The sequence below is a fragment of the Amblyomma americanum genome, chromosome 3 (assembly GCF_052857255.1).
Source record: "Amblyomma americanum isolate KBUSLIRL-KWMA chromosome 3, ASM5285725v1, whole genome shotgun sequence".
Taxonomy (NCBI): Eukaryota; Metazoa; Arthropoda; class Arachnida; order Ixodida; family Ixodidae; genus Amblyomma; species Amblyomma americanum.
Window position 1 is genome coordinate 226619981 of NC_135499.1, and position 22769 is coordinate 226642749.

The following is a 22769-nucleotide window of genomic DNA, read 5'->3' on the forward strand; positions in this document are numbered from 1 at the left end:
AGAGTGGAGGGCTCCGCAACTTTTTCGACCGCCTGGGGTTATTTGACATGCGCACAGTAGACGGGCCCCTAGCATTTCGCCTCCGTCGAAATGCAACCACCACGGCCGGGATCGAACCCGCGTTCTTCGGGTCAGCAGCCGAGCGCTATAAGCACTGAGCCACCGCAGCGGTCGCTGTAAACGCGCTGGCCGTTCGCCCGAGGCTACCCGAGTCTAAACCCACAGCCCCCTCCTATCGGAACAGCGTGTTTCGTATGCGCTCGAATACGGTTCGAGCACCGCAGCAGCTGCGCTCACAAATCGCACTACCGAGAAGAGTAATCGTAAGCTAATTTTTCTCGCTGAAAGCCCTGCCTCGCGTGTCGGCGCCTCCCGTACCGCGCTGAGAAGCCTTTTTCTTTAATGAACCAAATGACGTGATGATGGTGCATGCGTGTGGCATACTTCTCAGGCATTTTTCACCGCATCTAAAAGCATATTCTCCTTTCCACTGCGCAGAAAGCATGCAAGACCACGCGGCGACAGCGCTTCACGACATGCATGCGCGCGTACTAAAGATGAAGACTTTGCAATTTTGTAACGCCTGCACAGTAGCCGATTCGATGGCTGAAGTGCGTACGAAACCGCTTCGCCGCCCGCGTAGCAAGCACACGCAGCATGAATGCCGTAATGAGTTCGCGGTTCTGAACTTGCTGCGCGCAACGGCCACACGCAGCCTGAGTGCACAGAATGCAAGGCATAAGCTTCAGCGCTCGTGTTTGCGACCGACCTTCTCTCCGGCGGCTGTTTCGCGCTTTTAATCACGAGACCCTTCGCACTCGGTCGGCAAAGCTCGCCGTGCTGCTTTCCTCGTATCTCGACGGTAATAGCCCATCGAGACGGTGAAATAGTTTCGCTCATGAATACGTCACTCGCCGCTGCTGCACGAATGTTCCAGTGGCGTTGCCACATGTACCTCGCTTTTATGCAATTTACTAGGTTATAAAAGCGAAGCTTTCGGTGAAGATAACACATCTGGTATCAGGTAAGCCTACTCTATCAGTCTAGCCCGAGTTAGTATTACCCATCAATTTTAATTGTCCCTTTAATGTGGAAAGGCAACCTAAGTGTTATTCAATGACCACCTTGATTCTCGCCCCCCGAGGAGTATTAAAAATCCTCGTATGTTGGCCCCAGTGACAGTAAGCGCTGAAAAATTGCCAAGAACTACATCGCTTCCATATAGGGCTAGCATTTCCACGGCAGGGCACCGCGCGCTTTCTGCTTCCGTCAGTTAGGTAAGTACGTCCTTACTTCATTCTAATGTTTCCTGTGTTTTTTCCTCTTTGCACACCCATTTTCCTTCATTCAAAGTAGGGCAGCCAATCGGAACCTTCTTATCGCCGACTTCCCCACCTTTTCCCTGCCCCCACTCTCTCTTCTACTGCTTTGCGAAGAAGATGATTCTACCCAAATGCAGCCTGAGTAGAGAAGCTAAAATGCCCTTGCATGACAGTCACGCCAAGTGCATCAAAGACTACCGCGACAGGAAAGCACTTTTTGTGTTCAACTGACAAAACACGGTGGCAATGTGAAAACTCAGCGTGGGGAGCTCGCAGAGCGCGCTTCACCTTTTATTTTACTGCTCGAAGAAAATTCACGGCCAGTCTTCTCCGAACATAGCGCGCCGTAAAAAGCAGTCGGCCCCGTGCGTATACCAGCCGCGGCCGCAGCGGCTATTCCTTTTTGCCACTGAGCAGCACGGGCGTGCTTTTGGGCAGCTGGGCCAGCGCCGGGTCGTAGCCCATCTCGCGGTGGATGTCCGCGATGGGGCGCAGCAGTCGGATGACGACGCCGTCGTCCCGCCGCTGGTACAGCATCTCGCCCTCGAAGTCCACCAGGCCGTGCTTGCGCGCACGCAGGAGGATGCCCACCACCTTGTTGGAGATGCTCGTGTACAGCTGTGCACAGGTAATGGGACGAGTGTGACCAGAGATGGGACTGGTCGCTCTGGCGACATTTGCGCGGGTACAAGTAAGAACAGTAACTTTACTCAATGGTTGTACTCCGCAATTAGTTTGAGTGAAAAGTGCACTTTTTTTTTCCTCTAGGCAGCTTTCTTTCGCTCCGCAAAGCCATTATTGCATTTGCAGGCCCTTGTGCAACGAGTTAAGTGCGCCCTGTTTTCATACTGCTTGAACCTGTACACAAACAGCTGCAATTCCAGGGGGTTTCTGTGTTCCAGCATGAGGAAGAGTGACTATTTCTGCACTGAACATAACCGCGGCGCACGCATGCGCTATGCTGGTCGATACAGCAGAGAAGCGCTGTCGCTCGCGCGTGCAGCAAAGGAACAGAGAAGAGCACACCTGGAAGAGCTCCCCGAAGGTGATGGCGCGCGTGCCGTCCGGCAACTCGACGCCGAACTCGTGCAGGTTCTCGCACAGCACGCGCACCTCGCTGCTGATGAGATTGCCGGCCTGCTTTCCCCGCTTGTCGGTCTTGGAGCCTTCCTCGGGGTGGCCGTACCTGCGTGCCACGAATGGAATCCACGCGTGTGTGTGGGCTCGGGGAGGGGGATGCGTCGTTCATGAAAGTCGCGAGGATGTTGCTACTGCGTGTTCTCATGAGCCTCCAGAGATAGAGCTCCTTGCTAATTCCGCGAACTGACGACGAAACCACGATGGCCAAAATAGGACGAATATCCGGGGATGAGGGCGCGTTCAGGTGGAGACGTTGCCACACCGCCTTCAATATACATTGCGACTAGGACGCCGCAACCATACGAGGTGTATAAAAAGCTTTCTTTCTGCATCCAGTCGCGGTCTCACCTGGGGTCATCCTTGGACATCGCGGCTGAGGCGGCGCCGTCCCAGCGCGCCGAGAAAGGGTTGTCCTTCTGGCGGCGGTCGTGCTCCTCGGCCTTCTTCTGGAACATGGCCACCTTGGAGGCCAGCTCGGGACGGCCGAACACGCGCACCTCCTTCTTGGGTTCCTCCTGGTCCGCCATGCTGCCGCCGCGCTCTGCGGAGAGGACGCATGGAACCAGCATGGGACCGCAAGTAAAGAGTAAGCGGTCTTCTCCAGGGCAAGAAATTAAGTTTTTCCATGGGAAAGAAAACTGAGTGGCAATCAAGTCGTAGACACCGCAGAGGTTTCTTTAAGTTTTGCGGCCGTCATTGTGATCTTCGAAGCAAATCTTTCAAACGTTACGCGTCACAAAAGCGGCGCACGGACTTGCACATAGATCAATGAAATTTTTACACGTGGCCTTCGCGTCCGTTGTATCAGAATGATGAGGCAATTAGTGTTACAGAAGCGTGTAAAGCAGGCTTGTTAGCAAAAAAATGTTTTAAAATAAAGCACAAAATAAAGCAGAGAAACGGTCGCAGACGAACGCCTCAAGCAGAACGGCGCAAATACGTCGCTGAACAAAGAGTTGTTAAATGCTGAAGGAACTACGTAGCCTTATCATTTACACTCGACCTTATCTTGCAGGCCGCGACAAGGAATAAGCACAGGCCGCGTGCGCAAAACACACCACTTTATCGCTACTGCAAGCACAAGAAAGAAACGCAGTTAACACATCCCCGAGCGCTCATCTAAATCCTCACACTAAGCAGCCACTGGAAGTACGCACAGTTACGCGCTTCAGAACTAATATAAAGCCATGTGCAGGGTTTCTGGTACGGACTGGATTAAAAAGCACGTGCATGGCCTCCTTACTGCTGTCGAATAGGCTGCAGCCGCCGACTGTAATGATCAGGGCTGGAAAACTCTGAGCCGGGGCACCTAACCGCCCTCCGCCCATTGTCACGTGTGAACGCTTAACAGCACCCCCCCCCCCCCCCCTCGTCCTATCGCAAGCGTAGGCCGAGCACGGCGCTACCGTCACCCGCTGCACCAACCCGTGACCGCAGAGTCGAGCAGAACCGTCGAGGAAAGGACTTCATTAAGGCTGTCGCGTCAGCTGCTTCGTCGCCCCGGTAGAGTCGGGCTGAAGCGGTCGTCCGCGGTGTTGCCATCTACCCCCAGGAAACAGCCAGCCTCGAATACAGAAGCACAACTGGATGCTACCGAGTTTATAAACTTCCGTTTGAATCTCCTCTGTAGGCGCACCTCTGGGTTTTCCGATTGCTGCTTTGCTCACCAGATAAGGCGTAATTGTCCCCCAGCAGCGGGTCAAAGTTGCAGCTCTCTATCGTGATGCGTGGTGCCGCCGGTTCTCCTCAAGCGGTCCTTCGTGGGAAACAAGGTAAAGGAAGCCATGACATCATGCCAGGGTCGCGAGTTGCGTGAATCAATGCTCACAGCGTTTTCCTTTTATTTTCTTTTGTGACGACATCCAGCGTCATTCGGGCGTCGCGAAACATGGTCGCGTTGCAACTGAGCCATGTCGAAGGCAGCTTCAGTTTGGTTTCTCTCGTCGCACGTGAACAGCAGATAAGACGAAGAGGTGAACTAGGCATAATTTACAGCTGGATACTAGGAGGAGGGTAACTGGGGCCGAAGTGGACAGAGTAGAAAACTCAAGCACAATGCGCCCCAATAATAATTGAAAAAAAAAGACAGAGCGTGTCCCACGTATATATTGACCGCACTTTCTCAAATTTTACTACCTTAGCCGGTTACGCGTCACTGACTCGATTCCACCTTCCACATTCCACCTGATTTTCTGCAGCTACAGAGTGTACTGTGGTGATTATTAGTGTCCATGGCGATTTTGTCCTGTTCACTTGTGCCTTGTTCCGTTTGTACTATACATTCTCCCTGGTTACTATAGGGTTACGCATTGCATAGATAATAAGTAATAAACATTGAAGTAGTGTGTCTGTAGCATATTCTTTCTTTTATGCTTACGCCGTCGAACGCACATCGGGTGGCACTTATTTAAAGGCGGAACCTGTTCGCTAGTCTGGCACCGCCTGCTCTTTTATTCCATTCTCTAGCGCGACACCGTCGTAAAACGCAGTGCTTCCGTGTTCTTGACTCTGCACACCGGCATATTTCGCCACTCTCATCTCACAGGAGCCGCTCTTCCTCTTCTAGTGCGCCAGTTCCGAACTCTATGGGCAGACCACAGAGTTCGCCCTACTTTGCCTGCGAAGAACTGTCCTTCGGCGCCTATTTTAAGAGCACTTCGCCCAAAAGAGAGGCGCTCAAGAAAAGCAGGAAACCATAAATATGAAGCTATCGTCAGCTCCCCGTCGCACTCCCGCTGGAGGAGGAGGAGAAAAACTTTTATTTCTATTTGCAGTGAGAGGTCGATGGGGCGAGCCGGAAGGGCCCGTCCCTTACAAACACTAGGAGGGAGCCCTAGTCCGGGATCCCTGTAGCTTCCGCAGCGGCTCGGGCTCTAGCTACCAATGCCTGTTGGGCATGGAGTTCGGAGCAGCCGCGCAGGGCAGCTTCCCAGGCCTCTCAAGTGGGGTGGAGGTGGGGTGGGTAGGCAGGATTGGAAGGGCATGCCCACACCATGTGGTAGGTGTCCGAAAACTCCTCCTCACAGTGTGGGCACGCGCCCGAGAAAGAAGAATTGAAGTGCTTAAGTACTGCCGGGCACAGTACAGTATTGGTATAGAGGCGGAGAAGCCAGCGCTCCTCCACCCTGGTGAGGCCTTTACAGGGAGGGGGATAGAGACCATGAAAATTTTGATAAAGAGAGGTGATCTCTTTAAAGGTGATGGCCGGATTGAAATTGAATTCCGGATCAGGCTGCGGATGAGGCGACGCCCGGTGAGTAAGCGCGCGGGCGGCAGCGTCGGCTGCCTCGTTCCCCTCAAGACCCGCATGAGCCGGAGCCCACACGATGGTACGATGGGTCGGAAACCCTGTGTAATCGCATGCGTGGAGAATTTTGAAAGCACGGTCTGGAATGTACCCTTGCTCAATATTGCGGCAGGCGCCCCTGGAGTCCGTAATAATGACTCGGGACTCTGGATCTGCGGCGGCCAGTGCAATGGCGATCTCTTCCGCAAATGTAATGTTTGGGGCACGGAAAGTAAGGCCCTGAACTGTAGTGTTTTGGTGGATGACGGCCGCCGTGTACCAACCCCCATGGTGCGGGCCGGCCGCATCCACATAGAAGACACCTGGCTTGTGGCCATATTGTTGAGAAATAGCCTCCGCCCGCGCGAGACGGCGACCATCATGGGTGTCTGCAGTCATGTTCTTCGGAAGGGGTCGCACCTGGAGTGCAAAGCGCCAGGCTTCAGGGATGCGGACCCGTTCTTCTGTATGTGTTGCGTAGGAAATGTGTAAGCGGGTTAGAAGGCGGCTCCCCGCAGGTGTTTTGCTTAGGCGCAAGTATTGATTGTTAAGATGAGCTTCTCGTAACTCCCCAAAGGTGTTGGTCATCCCCAGACCGAGGAGACGCTTGTTGGACGTCGTTATGGGGAGGTCGAGCGCTCTCTTATAAATCTTGCGGAGAACTACCTCTAAGGCATTCTCATCGCATTTGCGTAGGTGGAGGTAGGGAGCCGAATATAAAATCCGGCTGGTCACGAATGCATTGGCCAGCCGCAGGGCATCTTTGCATCGTAGTCCCCCCCTTTTATTGGACACCCGGCGGAGCATCCGACCCACCTGGTCCCCCACCTTACGTAACTTGTTTAGGGTAGTGTCTATCTTGCGCCTATGATGAATGAAAAGCCCCAGTACCCGGATCTCCGCGTGTTCAGGTATCGGTCCGCTAAGTAGGGAAAGGGCAATTTTGGTTGTGCACTTTGAGTTGGGGCGTATGTGCACAAATTCAGATTTGCTCGGGGAGCATTCAAGACCACAGCGACGAGCGTATTCGTCCACTATAGCTGCCGCTTGTTGCAGGTTGGTCTCGATGTCTCCAACCGATTGTTGTGTTGCCCAGAGGGTGATGTCGTCCGCATACAGAGCGTGCTGCACACCGGCGACCTCCGCCAGCTGGGTAGGGAGCTTCATCATGGCCAGATTAAATAGTAATGGCGAGAGGACAGCTCCCTGTGGGGTCCCTCGTGTACCAAGTTGATATGGGCCATATTCTGTGTCTTGTAGCCGGATATAGGATTGGCGATCTGTAAGGAATTGTTTGATATAATTGAAAGTATTGCGCCCACAATGTGTTTGCGACAAGTGGGATAGGATGATCTCGTGGGTCACATTGTCGAAAGCCCCCCGCAGGTCAAGTGCGACGACTACTTCATCATTGCTGGGGTGCTCGACGGGGTCGAGAATCTCCTTGTGAAGTTGCAACAGGACATCTTGTGCGGACCGGTGTGGGCGGAAACCGTACATGGTGTCTGCGAAAATGTTTTGTTGTTCCAGGAAAGCCGACAATCTGTCGCGGACCATAGTCTCCATCAGCTTCCCCACACACGAAGTGAGGGAGATGGGCCGGAGGTTGTCGGTGTTAATGGCTTTACCTGGCTTGGGAATGAAAGTTACTAGTGCCGTTTTCCAATCTATGGGGAGTGGTGTGCCTCCAATCCAGATAGTGTTGAAGTAATCGAGGAGAGTTTCGTAGGCGGGATCTGGGAGGTTGGCAATAAGCTTTACCGTCACCTTGTCCCGGCCTGGTGCTGTACCTCGCTTCATTTTAGCCAGGGCCGCTTTTAGGTCATGGAGCTGGAACGGTTGATCCAAATCCGCGTTCTCGGAACCTGCATACGAGTACGCCTGACCACGGGGATCCTGGTGTATACTCAAATATTGGTCGCGGAGCGCATCGGCCAGTTTGGCCGTGTCTCCAGTGAAGTTATGTATAGCCCTTTGAAGCTGTTTTTGTGTCTCAGTACGGGTTTGTGCCGGATCAATAAGAGCGCGGAAGAGGCGCCACGTACTCCGACTCGACATTTGCCGAGCTGCAGTGTTGCATCGGTGCACCCAATTGGAGTCGGCGAGTTGGGCCGCGTATTGTGCCGCCTGTTGGGTGATATCCGCAATTCGAATTTTGAGTTTCCGATTGTGTTTTTGACGACGCCAGCGGCGGACTAGGCTGTGTCGTGCCTCCCAGAGGTGGAGGAGGTGGTTATCCACCGCCGGGCTCGCCTCTGAGAGTTGAACATTTTGCTCGACTGATTTCAAGTGGGATACTAGGTGTTGGGACCACGTTGAGTATCCTTGGTCCATTATCGATTGAGGATTGGTGTAACTGTTCCTAAATTGGTCCAGTCTGGTAGTTTTGCATTGGCCTGTGGTCTTGTGAGTGGCTTGGTATGGATTGTAGTGGTAATTATGCAGTGGTCACTACCGAGGGATTCCTCGGTGTTCCTCCAATCTGCATAGCGAATATTTTTCGTAAAGGTGAGGTCCGGACACGTATCGCGTGTAACGGAGTTACCTATACGAGTGGGTTGCGCGGGATCCGTGTGAAGAGTAAGGCCCAGTGTGGAAACAAGCTCCGCCAACTTGCGTCCGCGTTTCTCTTCACGTGTGTACCCCCATAAGGTGCTGGGAGCATTAAAGTCCCCAACGATTATGAGGGGATCCCGACTCGCGACCTTCAAAGCCCGGCTGAAGATATCTGCGAATGTAACATTTGGTAGCTTTGGGGGACAGTAAATGTTGAGTATGTGCAATGGGGGGTCCTGTTTGCGTAGCGGAAGGATCGTCACCATTACATAGGAGAAAGTAGCGCTAAGATCCAGGTCAACCTGGGAGGCCGTGTAATTTTTATGTACGCAGAGGCAGCTATGCGCATCCTGCTGGTACACCGTGTAACTGGCAAGGGTGGCGCCATTTCCTGGCTCCTGAAGGGCCACCACAGCAGGTAATTCTGGGAACGTTGTAAGGAAAAGGCGTAGATCGGCTCGCTTTGTGCGTGCCTTGAATCCGCGGGATAGATGAATCGGGATAGATGCCGCAAGGTGGCTAATTTTGTTGAGTGCCGCCGTAAGTGTGGCATTGATTTGCGTTTCCAATGCGGATATTCTGTTGTTAACTTGAGTTTCGAGCGCGCTCACTCTCGCCTCGAGTGCCGTGAGGGCATGCGCAGCCTGTCCTGAAGGGGTTGCGTCGCTTTCCATTGCCTCTGCGGCGGGTGAGGCAGAGGTGTGGTTGGGGGAATTTTGGCGGGCCTCCGCTATTGCGAGGCGCTTTTGAAAATTTGCAACCTGCTCGCGGAGAGCAGATATTTCTTTTTGTTCGGCAGAGATCTGCCGTTGTTGGGATTGGGAAGGGGGAGCGAAGGGAGAAGCTGCCCTGCCGGCGCCGCTCACCTGGGAGTGTTGCTTGACAACGGTTGCCCACGTCTTGGAGCCGCCGTTTTGTGGAGGTCCGAGGGGCTTCGCTGCACCGGCTTGAGGCGGCGGTGGCGCAGCTGGAGGTTTCCCTTGGCTCCCAGTAGAGGAATTCACAGGCTGGTCCATGGCTTGGTCGGCAGCCTTGGCCTTCAGCTTGTCCGGGCGACGCTGCCCACGCTTGCGTCGGTTTCGCTTCGATTTACGCCCGCGCTCCGCCTGCGTGGGCTGGATAGCGCGATATTTAGCAGTACACGCTGGGCCCCCCGTGGCATGGGCCGCGCCGCACACTGAACACTTTGGGTTGCACTGGTGAGGGGCCCGCTCCCCCTCAACGAGTAGAGCCTGCTGTCCGCACAGGCCGCACCGGTCCAGCCTCTGGCCGGGGCAGGCGTCCACGCGGTGGCCGACCACACCGCAATGTCGGCAGGCTGAATGGTTCGCTGGTAAGGCCTAACTTGTACAAGCTCCGAGTCGTAGTGCACGAAACGTGGCTTCTCTGTTCCGGCGAAAGTCAGTCTCGCTTTGTTGGATGTCCCAAATTTTCGCACTTCCACGATGGTGCCGAAGCGCCATTGGAGCCTAGTACGGAGCGAGTCCGTAGTTTCAGAGTTACGGACGGTAATGACGCCGTAGCAGACGTCCTTGTCGTCTTGGCGCAGGTGCCCCACAAGGGGGACCTTCCCGTCGGGTCCATTAAGTTCAAATTCGCCGATGATACGGTCGGCTAGCTCAGGTTTCGCAGTGTGAACAATAATGAGGTTTTGTTCTCTTACCGGTATTATGGTAAGATCTGTTGCGGGTTGCGCGCCCAGGAGAGCCGTGAACGCCCGGCCGTAGCCGGTCTCCTGGAAAGTCTCGTACAACGAGACGCGGGTCCGGGGCTTGATGACGACGACGTAGTCGTCTGGAGCAGGCTTGGGAATAACAGGCGGTTTCCACTTCGTGAGCAGTCGCCGACTGCGGCCCGCCGCGCGCGGGGCGGGTGACTGCTGGTTTCCGGCGTGAACGCCGGCCGCGTCTACGGACGCCGGCTTTAAGGCTTGGTCTTGCGCTCGGCGCAGCACTGCGGCGTTCAACGCGGCGCTGCGAAATCTTGCCGAATCTGGGCCTCCGGTTGCCGCTGGGGTAACCGTTGCCGAAACTGGGCCTGCGGTTTCCGCTGGGTGAACCGTCGTCCAGTGCATGTTCTCGGGGTCGTAGCCTCGGCAGGAGATTTGCGTAGCAGCCATACTGGCGTCAGTGGCCAGAGGCCCCGATGTGCCGGGTACCGGTTCGGCTGTTAGGCCTAGCCGCGCCACCGGCCCGATCGGGCCATGTGTTGCCCGAAAAGGGGGTTTAACCGGGCCCACCTTGGAAAAAACTGGTGTCCAGATGTTCCCGACAGCTTTCGGTGCACGTTGGGGATGATCTTGCTAGGGTCAGGCGGAAACTTCCGCTGCTCCGGCTGAAAATCGCCGAAGCCGACGACCAGCACGTCTGACTCCCCGTGCGAACGCCCAAGGCCTCCCGCTGAGCGTATCAGCTTTCCCGAGTGCCAGGTTTGGGACCTGGATGCTTTCTGCACGTCAAACTCCACAAAAAAGAAAAAAAAGAAAAAAGAAACGACGTAAGCCTAAACTTCACATTTCGCACCAGTTACTATAATTTCGCGTTTCGAGCAGTCAGCAAGTACAGTCCGGTGCTAGTGATGAGTAGTGTCTCAGAAGTATATTGTTTGAGAGCTAGCAATGAGTAATGCACGTCTTCAAGACTGGAGAGGTAGTAAGCTAAAAAGAGAACGGTCCTTGTTACGCAGGGCTCTCACGCGGTACAGAGAAGAAACTTCCCTGCATATAAATGCTACAGCAATTTGTGTTCTACTGATCGGCTTAGTGTAAAGGCCGCCCGAATTTTTTTCCTTCTCTGCGACGACACCCAATTTCACCTGCAATGTAAGAATGCACATGACGAATGCAGTTGTGCCGCTACCCTGACATCCTGCACAGTATTATACTCCTGCGGTGCCGGTGTTGACTGCTGGTGGCATCGGGGTTCGGTCATCCCCGGTTCGGAGCTGACAGAACATGTGACAATAATTCATCATTGAAAAATATCATTCGAAACACTCAGTTCACCAAAGCATAGAGTTAGAAATATAGCAACGACCATATGAGCATCGAGCAAGGTACGACAGTGCCCCCCATTTTGCTAGAAGATCAGTGCGATATGAGTGCCTGATTGCCGTAGTCACGCTAGCAAACAAAAAAGAGTACATATTTGAGGATGGACAGAAAAGCACGAGCGCACTAACGGCATCATGAAAAGTGCAAGCGATCACAAAGAGGAAGGTGTCATCACATCCGAATAGAGTTACTGTGAAAGTGCCGGACGTTCCACAGCGGACGAGTGAAACACCACCAGGACGTGACGTGTACCCTTTATAAACGTTTTAGACTACTTGTATGTGGACATGTGGTACGTCTTGGACGCTGCATGGAGCTCACCGCATAATATCATTAGTAATTATAACGTTAATTTCAATGCATAGCAATCAAAGTGCATATGTGGGCCAGCCTACGCCAACAGAGAGCTTGCAGGGCAGTGCCAAGAATAGGCCATAAACGTTGTACAACTGACACCAGCTTGTTTATCATCATGTCCTATCTGTACTCCTTATTACTTTCTTTCCTTAATTTCCCCTTTTTTCCCTAGTGTGGATTACAATTACCACTAAGTCATTAGCGGTTTTTATGGAAAGGAAATGGCGCAGCATGTGTCACATCTCGGTGGACACCTGAACCGCGCCATAAGGGAAGGGATAAAGGGGGAGCGAAAGAAGAAAGGAAGAAAGAAGTGCGTAGTGGAGGGCTCCAGAATAATTTAGACCATTTGGGGATCTTTAACGTGCGCTTACATCTCACAGCACAAGGTCGGAGACACATTCTTCCGGCGGGACTTCACCCTTTCCTTAAAGCCTCCTCTCTCGCTCCACAAAAGACTAACGGTGACTTCCAATCGCAGAGTTGGAGCACTTCGAGAGCAACGCTTTCTGCTCTTTTCGGAGCAACTGTATTCCAAGCGCAGATCTGAGCCACGGATCGAGTCTTCCAATCGTAGACAGGGAGCGGTTGCCGAGCCGGGATTGCTCCGCGGAGCAGTCGGGACTGCTCCGCCGAAATCGGCGGATCCGACCGGAAGTTTGCGTGACGTACTTTTTCAGCGGCCCTAGAAGCGCCCCCATTTCCGGCGGCTTGTCGCGTCCGCCGCGCCGGCTCCTCTCCGCGCTGCGTAGCAGACGATCACCTTCGCCCGCCGCTATGGACTCGAAAGTGAATCGCGCACTAGCGCTCGCTTTGCTTGACGACAGCGAGTCGGAAAGCGGTAGCTTGTCATAAACTTCAGGCGTCATCTCCATCTAAAAGGCAGCGGGTGTAGTCTTCACCTCTTGCAGCAACGGTGGAAAAGCAGACGACGACGCGCGCGAAAAGCGCGGGCAAGCGCACGGAATGACGGGTACTTCCTGGATGGATGGATGGATGGATACGGCTGAACCCTTTACATCGGGCGGTGGCTCAAGCCACCTAGCCATGTCTTGTGAAATTTTACTCCTGTCTTGCTTTTAGCCACCAATTAGATAACCTTCGCTTGATTACTTCTAACCTCTTAAAATCCACTTTCCCTTCACTATCCCTAAACCCCAATGTGTTGGGTAAGTCAGCCCCGCTGCTTTCCACTGTAGGGTGAAGCCCTTTACAGGAAAGTATCAAGTGTTCAGCCGTTTCCTCCTCCAGCAGTTCGCGAGCGCCGCCTACATGCTCTGGCCAGAGCAAGTGTAATTGGTTTTTGCGGGAAAGGAAATGGCGCAGTATTTGTCTCATATATCTTTGGACACCTGAACCGCGCCGTAATGGAAGGGATAAGGGAGGGAGTGAAAGAAGAAAGGAAGAATGAGGTGTCGTAGTGGAGGGCTCCGGAATAATTTCAACCACCTGGGGATCTTTAACGTGCACTGACATCGCACAGCACACGGGCGCTTTAGCGTTTTTCCTCCATAAAAACGCAGCCGCCGCGGTCGGGTTCGAACCCGGGAACTCCGGATCAGTAGTCGAGCGCCCTAACCACTGAGCCACCGCGGCGGGGCAAGTGTACTCCAATCGCAATTTCAGGTCGCGCGCTCTGCGCCGGATTCAGGTGCGCTGTCACAGAGCGTGCAGGCCGCTCCGGGCCTGCGGTTGGAATTCACCATAAGCTTTATTAGAAAGAGGCGAGGAAAACTTGAATTTAAAAAAGATTAAAGTTAGACGCAAGGAGTTGCAACCTCGTATATACCTTCATGTCGTTGCGACCACATTGGAATAAGAACTCCCGTATCGCTTTGCCTGGCAGATTAGTGCGTGTTGCAGTGAGAGGCAGTTTTCCCCGTGTTTCAAGCATGGGAAGCACTTGTAGATCGCGAACACATACCGGACGTCAATGGCTGCCCGTGTGGCTCGGGAATGACGAGAGATTCTGCACTTGAGGATCGTATTTAGGCTTTCTTTTTTTTTGCCTGTTTTCACACGACAGCGTTAAGGAGCTCGTGTCGCAGAAAAGTCGGTGTCGTCGGCCGTGAGCGAAAAATCCCTCTTCCTCGCAATGTACGCCACTGCCCCAGCAGATAGCGCGCGACGGCAGCGCAAGGAAAGAAAGGGACGCCTGTCACATATCTCGGTGGGCAACCCGGACCGCGCCGCAAGGAAAGGAAAATGAAATCAAAATTGGTTTTATGGAAAGGAAGTGCGGCCTGTCTCACATATATCTGTGGGCACTCGAAGCGCGCCGTAAGGAAAGGAAAATGAAATCAAAATTGGTTTTATGGAAAGGAAGTGCGGCCTGTCTCACATATATCTGTGGGCACTCGAAGCGCGCCGCAAGGAAAGGAAAATGAAATCAAAATTGGTTTTATGGAAAGGAAGTGCGGCCTGTCTCACATATATCTGTGGGCACTCGAAGCGCGCCGCAAGGAAAGGAAAATGAAATCAAAATTGGTTTTATGGAAACGAAGTGCGGCCTGTCTCACATATATCTGTGGGCACTCGAAGCGCGCCGTAAGGAAAGGAAAATGAAATGACAATTGATTTTAAGGAAAGGAAGTAACGCGTCTGACATACCGCCCAACACCGTCGTACTTCACTCCGACCCATCATCATTCAAAAAATCCATCGAATCAACCATGTGCCCTGAATTCCACTCCCTCATGTAATGCCCCTTTAATGGGGCCTTTGAGGTTGTAATAAATAAATAAATAAATAAATAAATAAATAAATAAATAAATAAATAAATAAATAAATAAATAAATATCTCTAGTTCGGGCGCAGTGGGGCCGCGCGGGCACGCGAGAATCACACGGGGAGCGGCGAACAACGCAGCGGACATCCAAAGCGCGTTTAGGGCGCTCGGCGACTGGTCCGGAGTTCCCGGGTTCGAACCCGAACGCGGCGGCTGCGTTTTTATGGAGGCAAAACGCTAAGGTACCCTTGTGTTGTGCGATGTCAGTGCACGTTGAAGATCTCCAGGTGGTCGAAATTATTCCGGAGCCCTCCACTACGGCACCTCTTTCTTCCTTTCTTCTTTCACTCCCCCCTATAGCCCTTCCCTTACGGCGCGGTTCAGGTGTCTAACGATATATGAGACAGATACTGCGCCGTTTCCTTTCCCCCAAAACCAATTATTATTATTATATTATTATTAAGCTTGCGGCTTGCTGCTCGTTCGTTCGGCGCATCTGGTTCATGGCATCTGGTTTGTCGAGAACGATGTGCTGACGAACTACGACTGCAACTTGAGTCCCGCGCGTTTCGGCAAGGCGCCTGGCAGCGCTTCTACGTGGTTTGCCGCTCCGCGCGTCCGTTTCACCGTGCGTAACAGAGCGATTTGTCGAACGGGCAAGGCGTCGAGCCGAACGGGCGATGGCGTTCCGTAGACTCCCTGGCAGTGCTGCAGCACGCTGTCGCGATCCACTCTTAAGGGCGAAGTTTAAGCATCCTCCAATTTCTTATATACGCTATGAAAAATAAGAGCAGAATGTCGCATGCAAAAGACGGCCAGCGATCTTGAGTTGAACGCTTATAATGCGTAAAATGCTTATGATACATAGAAGTATCATAGAAGAAGAACGCGGCGGCTGCGTTTTTACGAAGGGAAAACGCTAATGCGCCCGTGTGCTGTGCGATGTCAGTGCACGTTAAAGATCCCCAGGTGGTCGAAATTATTCCGGAGTCCTCCACTACGGCACCTATTCCTTTCTTCTTTCACCCCCTCCTTTATTCCTTCCCTTATGACGCGGTTCAGGTGTCCAACGATATACGAGATACTGCGCCATTTCCTTCCCCAAAAAAACAATTTATTATTATTGTTGTTGTTGTTATTATTATTATTATTATTATTATTATTATTATTATTATTATTATTATTATTATTATTATTATTATTATTATTATTATTATTATTATTATTATTATTATTATTATTATTATTATTAGCATGTGAGCAAGACTTTGTGATGGCCGCTAGACTTCAGACGCTTTCAGACTTACTGCCTGAAAGCGGCCATCACCAAGGCTTGCTCACATGCCATCAAGGAAAGCGTCGAGTCCCAGGTGAAGAGGCTGAAAGAAAGCGCGCGTACCCTCCGCATATAATCGTGGAAGCTTGTGGAAGAATGGTAAGGTGGATCAAGGGTAGGTCGCAATCTAAACTCCGGGAAACAGAGCGTCGAAATTCATACCATACGTGCACAGATTGGCGCATGGACTGAAAAAAGTTGCCGGGCGTTATCGAATTCCGATTGTGTTTTCCGCCTCTCGGAAGTTGGGAGCAATCTGTTCACAGGTGCACCACCGGGTGGAAGAAGGGGGCGAAAGAACGGTACGAAAAACAAGAAACGAATGCAGCATCAAACACAAGGCCCCGTTCGTTACCTGTGCCAGGGGGGTTGTGTGCAGATTGCCGTTGTCGTGTGGCGCACTATACATCGGCCAAACTGGACGATGCGTCAACGAGAGATTAGGAGAACACCGAAGATTGCTCGAGGGAGATTCTCTTGATAACCTCCCTAAACATTGCCGCACGTGCATTACAAACGACAAGGAAAAGAAAATCCAGTGTAAACCGCTTTTTGAAAAAACGGCGATCCTATTCAGGCACAGGGAGCAACTCACGCGTGAGCTCATGGAAGCCTTTCATATGCGCATCAGTGGCGATAAGTGCATTAGTCAGACTTCCGTCCGCTTATCTGATAGGGAGTATCTGTTCCTAACCAAATCATTGGGATTCACGGGGTAACTTGTGGTGTTCATGACGTTTGTTTGTTTTTGTTCTTGATGGTTTCACCATTTCTTCGAGCATAGTCTGGAATAAACCTTCAGTTGTGAGTAGCGCTCGTCTTTGTTTGTCTCGCTTGTCCTCGTTGTTCCGCGCCAACTTCTTCAGTATGCTCTGACATATTCCTGCACATCCATCCGGTCACCACCACTATCATCATCGTCGCCATCAGCACGACAAAGGTCGACTTTTTCCACACATGTCGGATCTTTCCTGTCCTGCGTCAGCCTCAGCCCTCGTATCCCTGCAGATCTAATATCATTTCTCCCCACCTGAGTGTCTGCCGACCTTGGTTAAATCTCCTTTCCAGCGGGATCAACTTTCCCCATGGGTAATCTGCTTCCCGCATTTATACGCCGTCTCCTACTCTTTATTTCTGCCAAGGCATATACCATGAGCTTCAGTTTGTTCTCTGGCCGACGCCGCTATCGTTCCCCCTCTGCCCCCAACCGTTCTCCCTTCCACGGCTCAAACCCCCAGGTCTCTGCCCCGTAGGTCTTCGTAGCGCCCTTCATCCGACCGCAATGATCACGGAGAAGGAAGGAAGGAAGCAGCCTTGCTATAGGCGACGGCAGCAGTTAAGTGCGGGTCACGTTCCTGCAAAAGAGGTTTAAAATTTCCCCTTCCCTTCGTGCCAGATGATGGAACCTGTCGCTGAACACACAGACTGGACATCTTTCGTAACCTCCTGCACAGTGGGAGGAAGAGGAGAGACGAAATGCGGTCTGCCCTGCCGCAGGGTATTGGCCATTTTCACAACATATATCGGGGCCGCCTCAACTAATCAATATGGCGGCGTTACGGAGGACTACTTCCGGAAACAGCATAGGTAGTATCGCGGTTGTTTGAAATTTTTACTATACACTCGCGCATGTTTGTCGATGGTGGCATCGTCACATGAGCCAAACGGTCTCCTTTCTCGAGAGTGAAAAAGAAATTACGAGATACCGGGGACAAAATCGCTCTCTCGCGTTTGAGAACAGGCGGCTTAAAAGCGGTGCAGTATGCGGTCGACTACCGCTTTGGAGAAAACTGAAAATTCACGACATCGACAATGAACCACACAGGGTCCATATCATCGTTCACTTCTCCATTTCATCAAATCAGCCCACTTTTTTTTCATTTATTTAATCATCTTACTCATCTCTCACTTCATAGTTTTTATGCCCCGATGCAATAAACATCGCTTTAAAAAAAACCCTCTTGCACAACACGTGAATGACGAAACCGGAAGGCGAGGTAAGCAAGACCCGCCGATTGACAATTTGTCATGTTCCTTGCACAAAAAAACAAGCGAAAGAAGTTTGCCAGTAACTGTTGCTAGAGCTTTAACTGACAGCGCCGCGCCTTTTGTGCGTTGCATGCTCATAAATTTTACTAATCATTTGCTACTTCGAATATAAATACATATTCACAATCATGTGTAGAGGCGGAAAGTGAAAACAATAACGGCTACACTTTCCGCGCACTGCCTTCTCGATACAACTAACCGTGTCTTGTAGTGTGAATGTGTTCGTAAGCAGTGTACGGAGGGCATGCGATGAATGTAATGCCACTATGATGCAATTCTTTTCCTCCAGTTCCATTCTCATCTTGGCATCCACTCGTATGCCTGATTCCAGCAACAGCGAGGATCAGAAAAATAATCAGAATTATAATGATATAATACATCACCCCCCTCCCACCTTATTCGTGAATAACAAAGCAACATATCACCATGCAGGCATGCCATAATAAGGCCCCAATTACAGAGAACTGTCGAGTACAAAACTAATCACCTTTGAAATGTGGTTTTAGTCATGTGTATTCAACGATGTTTCATAACACACAGACAGCGCCGCGCATTTGCATAAGCCCTTCTAGTCAAGGGAAATCATCTTTTTTTTTTTAGAAATATAGGCGCGGTGCCCGATAAGAACTGCGCTGTCAGGGTCCTGCAAGCGTTCCACTGCAGCGTGGAAACATCCTGCTTTCATGCTCCTCCATTGCTGGCGTAGAAAAACTCACGGAGTGAGGCTTAGCGATTATCTCGTTACAGAGTACGAGCATCCATGTACCAGCGTTCCTGAGATATATTTTTACAGCAAAACTCTGACGACTGCGACTGAGAGTGTTAGCAAGCCACTCAGAGAACTCCGCGCGTACCGATCCTTCTCGGACTAATGTGCAGCATTGATTTTGTGAAAATCGTTTGAGAAGAGACTAAAAAAAATGTATGAGAAAAGTTGGCCAACCAGAGTGTTCAGGTAGTGGTACAGTAAAAGTACAGACACGCGATGGAAGAAAAAAAAAGACTACAAAGCTTACGACAGACTACACAAGCGGCAACATGGAAATTATTACGAACATCAAGAAGAAAGTTTGCGAAATCAAGACTGGTGATTGGAGACAAGCAAAAAATGGGGACGAAAGAACCAAGTATGAACAGGGAAATGATATTCGTATAGCATGCGGAAGCAGTGTAGAAAACACTGAACATGTTACGATAGACTGTCAAGCTAAAAATGTCCACATATCAAGGACGCCATGGTAAGAATTTCAGTACCTTTGGGTTTTAGTGATAGTGAAAGCAAGATTAACACGTCAGCGGTTGAGACGAGCAAGGGAAGACAAAAGCACTGGTGGCGTAAAAGCAGAATGGAGAAATTGCACGAACCGTCACAGAAATAAAATAATATAACTTAGAATTTACAAAATAGCATAGTGTGAAAAAAAAAGGATGGAAATCAGAGTACAAAAAAAAATGGGGAAAGCAGTAAAAATATATAAAACAGCCGCTTTAATTCTCTAGGCAGGGTGGTGCTTGGCACTACCCCGGTTCAAAAGGGGTGCAATTATGTCTATCCATACATCGCCTAATTTAGAATCGAAAGCACTGCAACGCCATCCATGAGGAAATAGAAAAAAAAATAAGCGCATGCCGCTTGCCTTAGTAATACCGTTCGCTATTTCAAGGCGTGCAATATATGGCTAACCCTGTCCCTTCAGTTTCAAAACGGAGCTTCTGGAAAGAATCCAGCATCCACTTGACGGGCCCTTCGTGTTCACGCAGACGGCGGCGTAACATTTTCTCGTTTTTCGCTAGTTTTCGCGCTTTCCCACCGGTTTTTGCTCCCGTGCTTACAGAGGTTACGTAACTAACCGAGAAACTCAGCAGCTGCAGAGGGCATTTCCCAGACTAGTTCAGAATCGTTTTCGGGCGAATCACCAGAAAGAGAGAAACGAGCCTGTTCCTTCGTCCAGCGTGAAAACTGTCGTCTCCACTGTCCTAATTCCACAGTGTTGTTCCAGTTGCCACTCTACGTCTGGTAACGCTTCCCTAGTAATGTCACTGCTTTTCCATGGCCAATTTAGTATGGCTAGAACAGCTTTCGATACTCACCACATACGCTCTGAGGCTAAAATCCAGGGTTCGACGGAAACCCGTCTGGTCGGGTATGTTCATGGCGGAAATTCTTCAAGCGCCGACCAATCGTTTAAAAATTGCGTTTACGTTAAAAACAAGGCCCCCGTAAGCCGGGGCCGAAACGTCATCCTTTTTAACGATTGGTCGGCGCTTGAAGAATTTCCGCCACGCTCTGAAGCTATAAGCCAGCAGCTATATGCCGACGTCAGCTTCACAGAGATCCACATATACGTATAGTCTAAACAAGGCATATATAATAGACTGCCCGAAGGCCGATGCAATTAACTGACGGCTGCTAAACATGCAGTGTCTGCGGATTTCGACGGCTCGAACTCGTGAGGGGACGTTAACCACTCGAAACCTCACCACGAAAGTGCCTCTGTTCAAAAAAGCTACAAACTATAAAGTGCCGCACTGCCAAGCCGCTGCGATATTGCTATTCTGTTTAGCTCTAAACGTCCCAGTTCTCTTTTTTTATTCTAGCCAGGAAAACGAGTTTAAATGGCCAGTTTGCCAAGTCGACTTGTCGTCGAAGGCACCGAGTATGCATTGATCTATTTTTGCAAACGCAGACTAAAATTGTTTGTTTAGTGCCGTAACAGAAAGCAAACATTTTTTATAGCTGCAAGAACATAAGATAACACGACGAAGTGGAGGCTTCATTCTCTTAAATGGCTTCTTCAATCGTTACTAGCTGACTAGCTTTTCCCCCCTTTTCACAAAAATTCCAAGAGCGCCCTGCAAACTCCCGCCAGACGAGCACCGCTCATCAGCGCTAACGTCTTGCGGACATTGCCCATTTTTCACGGGTTATTTTTCATAGGCTGTCGATTCCGATGACGTTAAGTGTAATTTTCGCTGATGCTCAGTTAAACGTGGACATTGACAGAGTTATCTGCTGTCCAAATTTTACGCCAGTTAAACGAGCTTATTTTCATTTCGCCAGAATTTTCTCTTCATTGCGAACCACTTCAACATGCAGACTTGTAAAGTGCGGAGATGGCCGGCCTCGATTCAAACCCGTGTTCAGGCGTCATGGGGTCTCTGGCCGCTTATTGCAATTATTTATAACAGCATGGACAGTATCAATACACGTACACTTCATATCCATGCATAACTGCATTATACAAGTAAATAAGAAGCGATGCAGAAAATGCGTGACAGAAGACTTATTATACTTGCTCCTCAAAAATGGCATGCTTGGGAGTACTTGCTTGGACGTGCTACGGTGCATCAAAAAAACAACGTTGTTAATAAAGCATGCAATACCCTTCATTCTTCGAAGACGCAGCCTTGCACTGCCTTTTCACCGTATCACTGCAAAACGGTGTTGCAGGGTTTTAACGGTTCAGAAGGTGCTTGTCTTAGTGCGACCAGCAAACAGGTCCGTTATGAGTGGCGAACGGACATGCGGTAACATGCAGACGATGTTATGCATTGAACGTCGATGTATGCGAAATAGCCTTGGCGCAATTCATTACATTGAAATTCGTTCAAAACAGATAAAGGCCATTCTGTGGATAAATATAAAAGAAAACAATTGAATCGCTAGCCAAAAACTCGCAACGAGCAAAGAATAGAACAGGACTCGCCGCCGTGCAAATAATTTGTGTGCATAAGCCATTCGTGTTGTATGTGCATAGAAAACCAGATGACTGGTGTTTCGAGCGGAGAAAACAGCAGAATTGTGAGGTTCTCGAAGAAAAAGGGGGAAATAAATTCACCACAGCTGCACACGGGGTGAAACAGCACAGCGTGTACTCTTCAACTCTCCCAGTCGTTCATGCAGGCAGCGAAGCAGGCGGAGCGATGCGGGCAGATCCATTTTCCTCCGCTTGTGACGCACACGCGATCGCCGCTCGCGACACGCTCGTTAGACCTGTCCGGAGTCCGTGAAAATAACGTGGTTAGGTCAGACGGACAGAAGAAACAGCCAGCAGTCGCGAGCAATATGTCGCGCAGAAAAGCCACCGCCATCGCCGCCGCCGCGCAAATGCTGCGGGCAACGTCAGACGGCGTCTGGAGCAGTCCTATTTTGGGCCCCGCCAAGCCTCGCGCTGACTGCGCGTCACCGATGCGTTGCTACTGTGTTATTTTTGAAGCGTTTATGCGCGCACACACACGTCAAAGACTGAAGCATTTATTGCACGCGGTTAGAGGGGGTCAGGCACCACACGCGCGCTGCCGAGCAACAGAAAGTCTCGCCACTCTGTACGCAGCGTCTTACGTTGTCGAGGGAGCTCTCCGCAGTTAGCGCGAGCCCGTCAGCCGCTGTCTCTCGCCCAGCGAACGGTGTACAAGCGCCAGCGGGATGCGGTGTTCCGTGAGCAACCCGTTGGCCGCAAATGTGGCAGCCGCCCCCCCACACGACCCTCCGGTGTCTCGTCCTTCTCTCCCATCTCCCGGGCTTCCCGCGGGAGGCGCTTCTATGCGTAAGCTGTCTGCCTCAGCAGGTGAGCGCCGGTTGACGCACAGGGCTCAAAGAGCGGCGTGCCTTGCGCACTAGCTTCGTCTGTCCCTGAGCCGATTTATGCTGGCCGAACGTATTTAAAGCACTGCAGTTTTCGTGTTATAGTGCGCACAAAATTATGGCACGTTTGCGTTGGGGTTCGGAGTACAGGTGATTGTGCGTTATACATAAACGGCTCGTGCAAACGTGTGAAGAAACGCAGAAGGGAAAGGGAAAAACTAACTTTTTCGTTCCGTTACAAATGAGAAAAGCGAAATTTGCTCGAGTCAGAACGGTTTCGATCACTTAGCGTCGAATATAAGGGCTCCGCTCTCAATTGCCGTTCATTACAACACCGCTACCTTGAAAGTCTCATAGC

At 51.1% G+C, this 22769-nt stretch overlaps 1 protein-coding gene across 2 annotated transcripts; it reads right to left on the reverse strand.

The window, feature by feature from the left end:
- Window positions 1-1567: 1567 nt before the first annotated feature.
- Window positions 1568-22318, reverse strand: LOC144126274 (actin-binding Rho-activating protein-like). 2 transcript variants are annotated; one of them, XM_077660361.1, is made up of 4 exons: window positions 22169-22318; window positions 2811-3003; window positions 2349-2508; window positions 1568-1940 (listed from the first exon to the last, which is right to left on the reverse strand). In XM_077660361.1, exons 2-4 carry the CDS (start codon window positions 2987-2989, stop codon window positions 1716-1718), a joined length of 564 nt encoding a protein of 187 aa, XP_077516487.1. In that variant the 5' UTR covers window positions 2990-3003; window positions 22169-22318; the 3' UTR covers window positions 1568-1715. The 2 variants fall into 2 exon arrangements, with proteins under 2 accessions (XP_077516487.1, XP_077516488.1); XM_077660362.1 differs by lacking the exon at window positions 22169-22318 and adding an exon at window positions 21666-21684.
- Window positions 22319-22769: the final 451 nt, after the last annotated feature.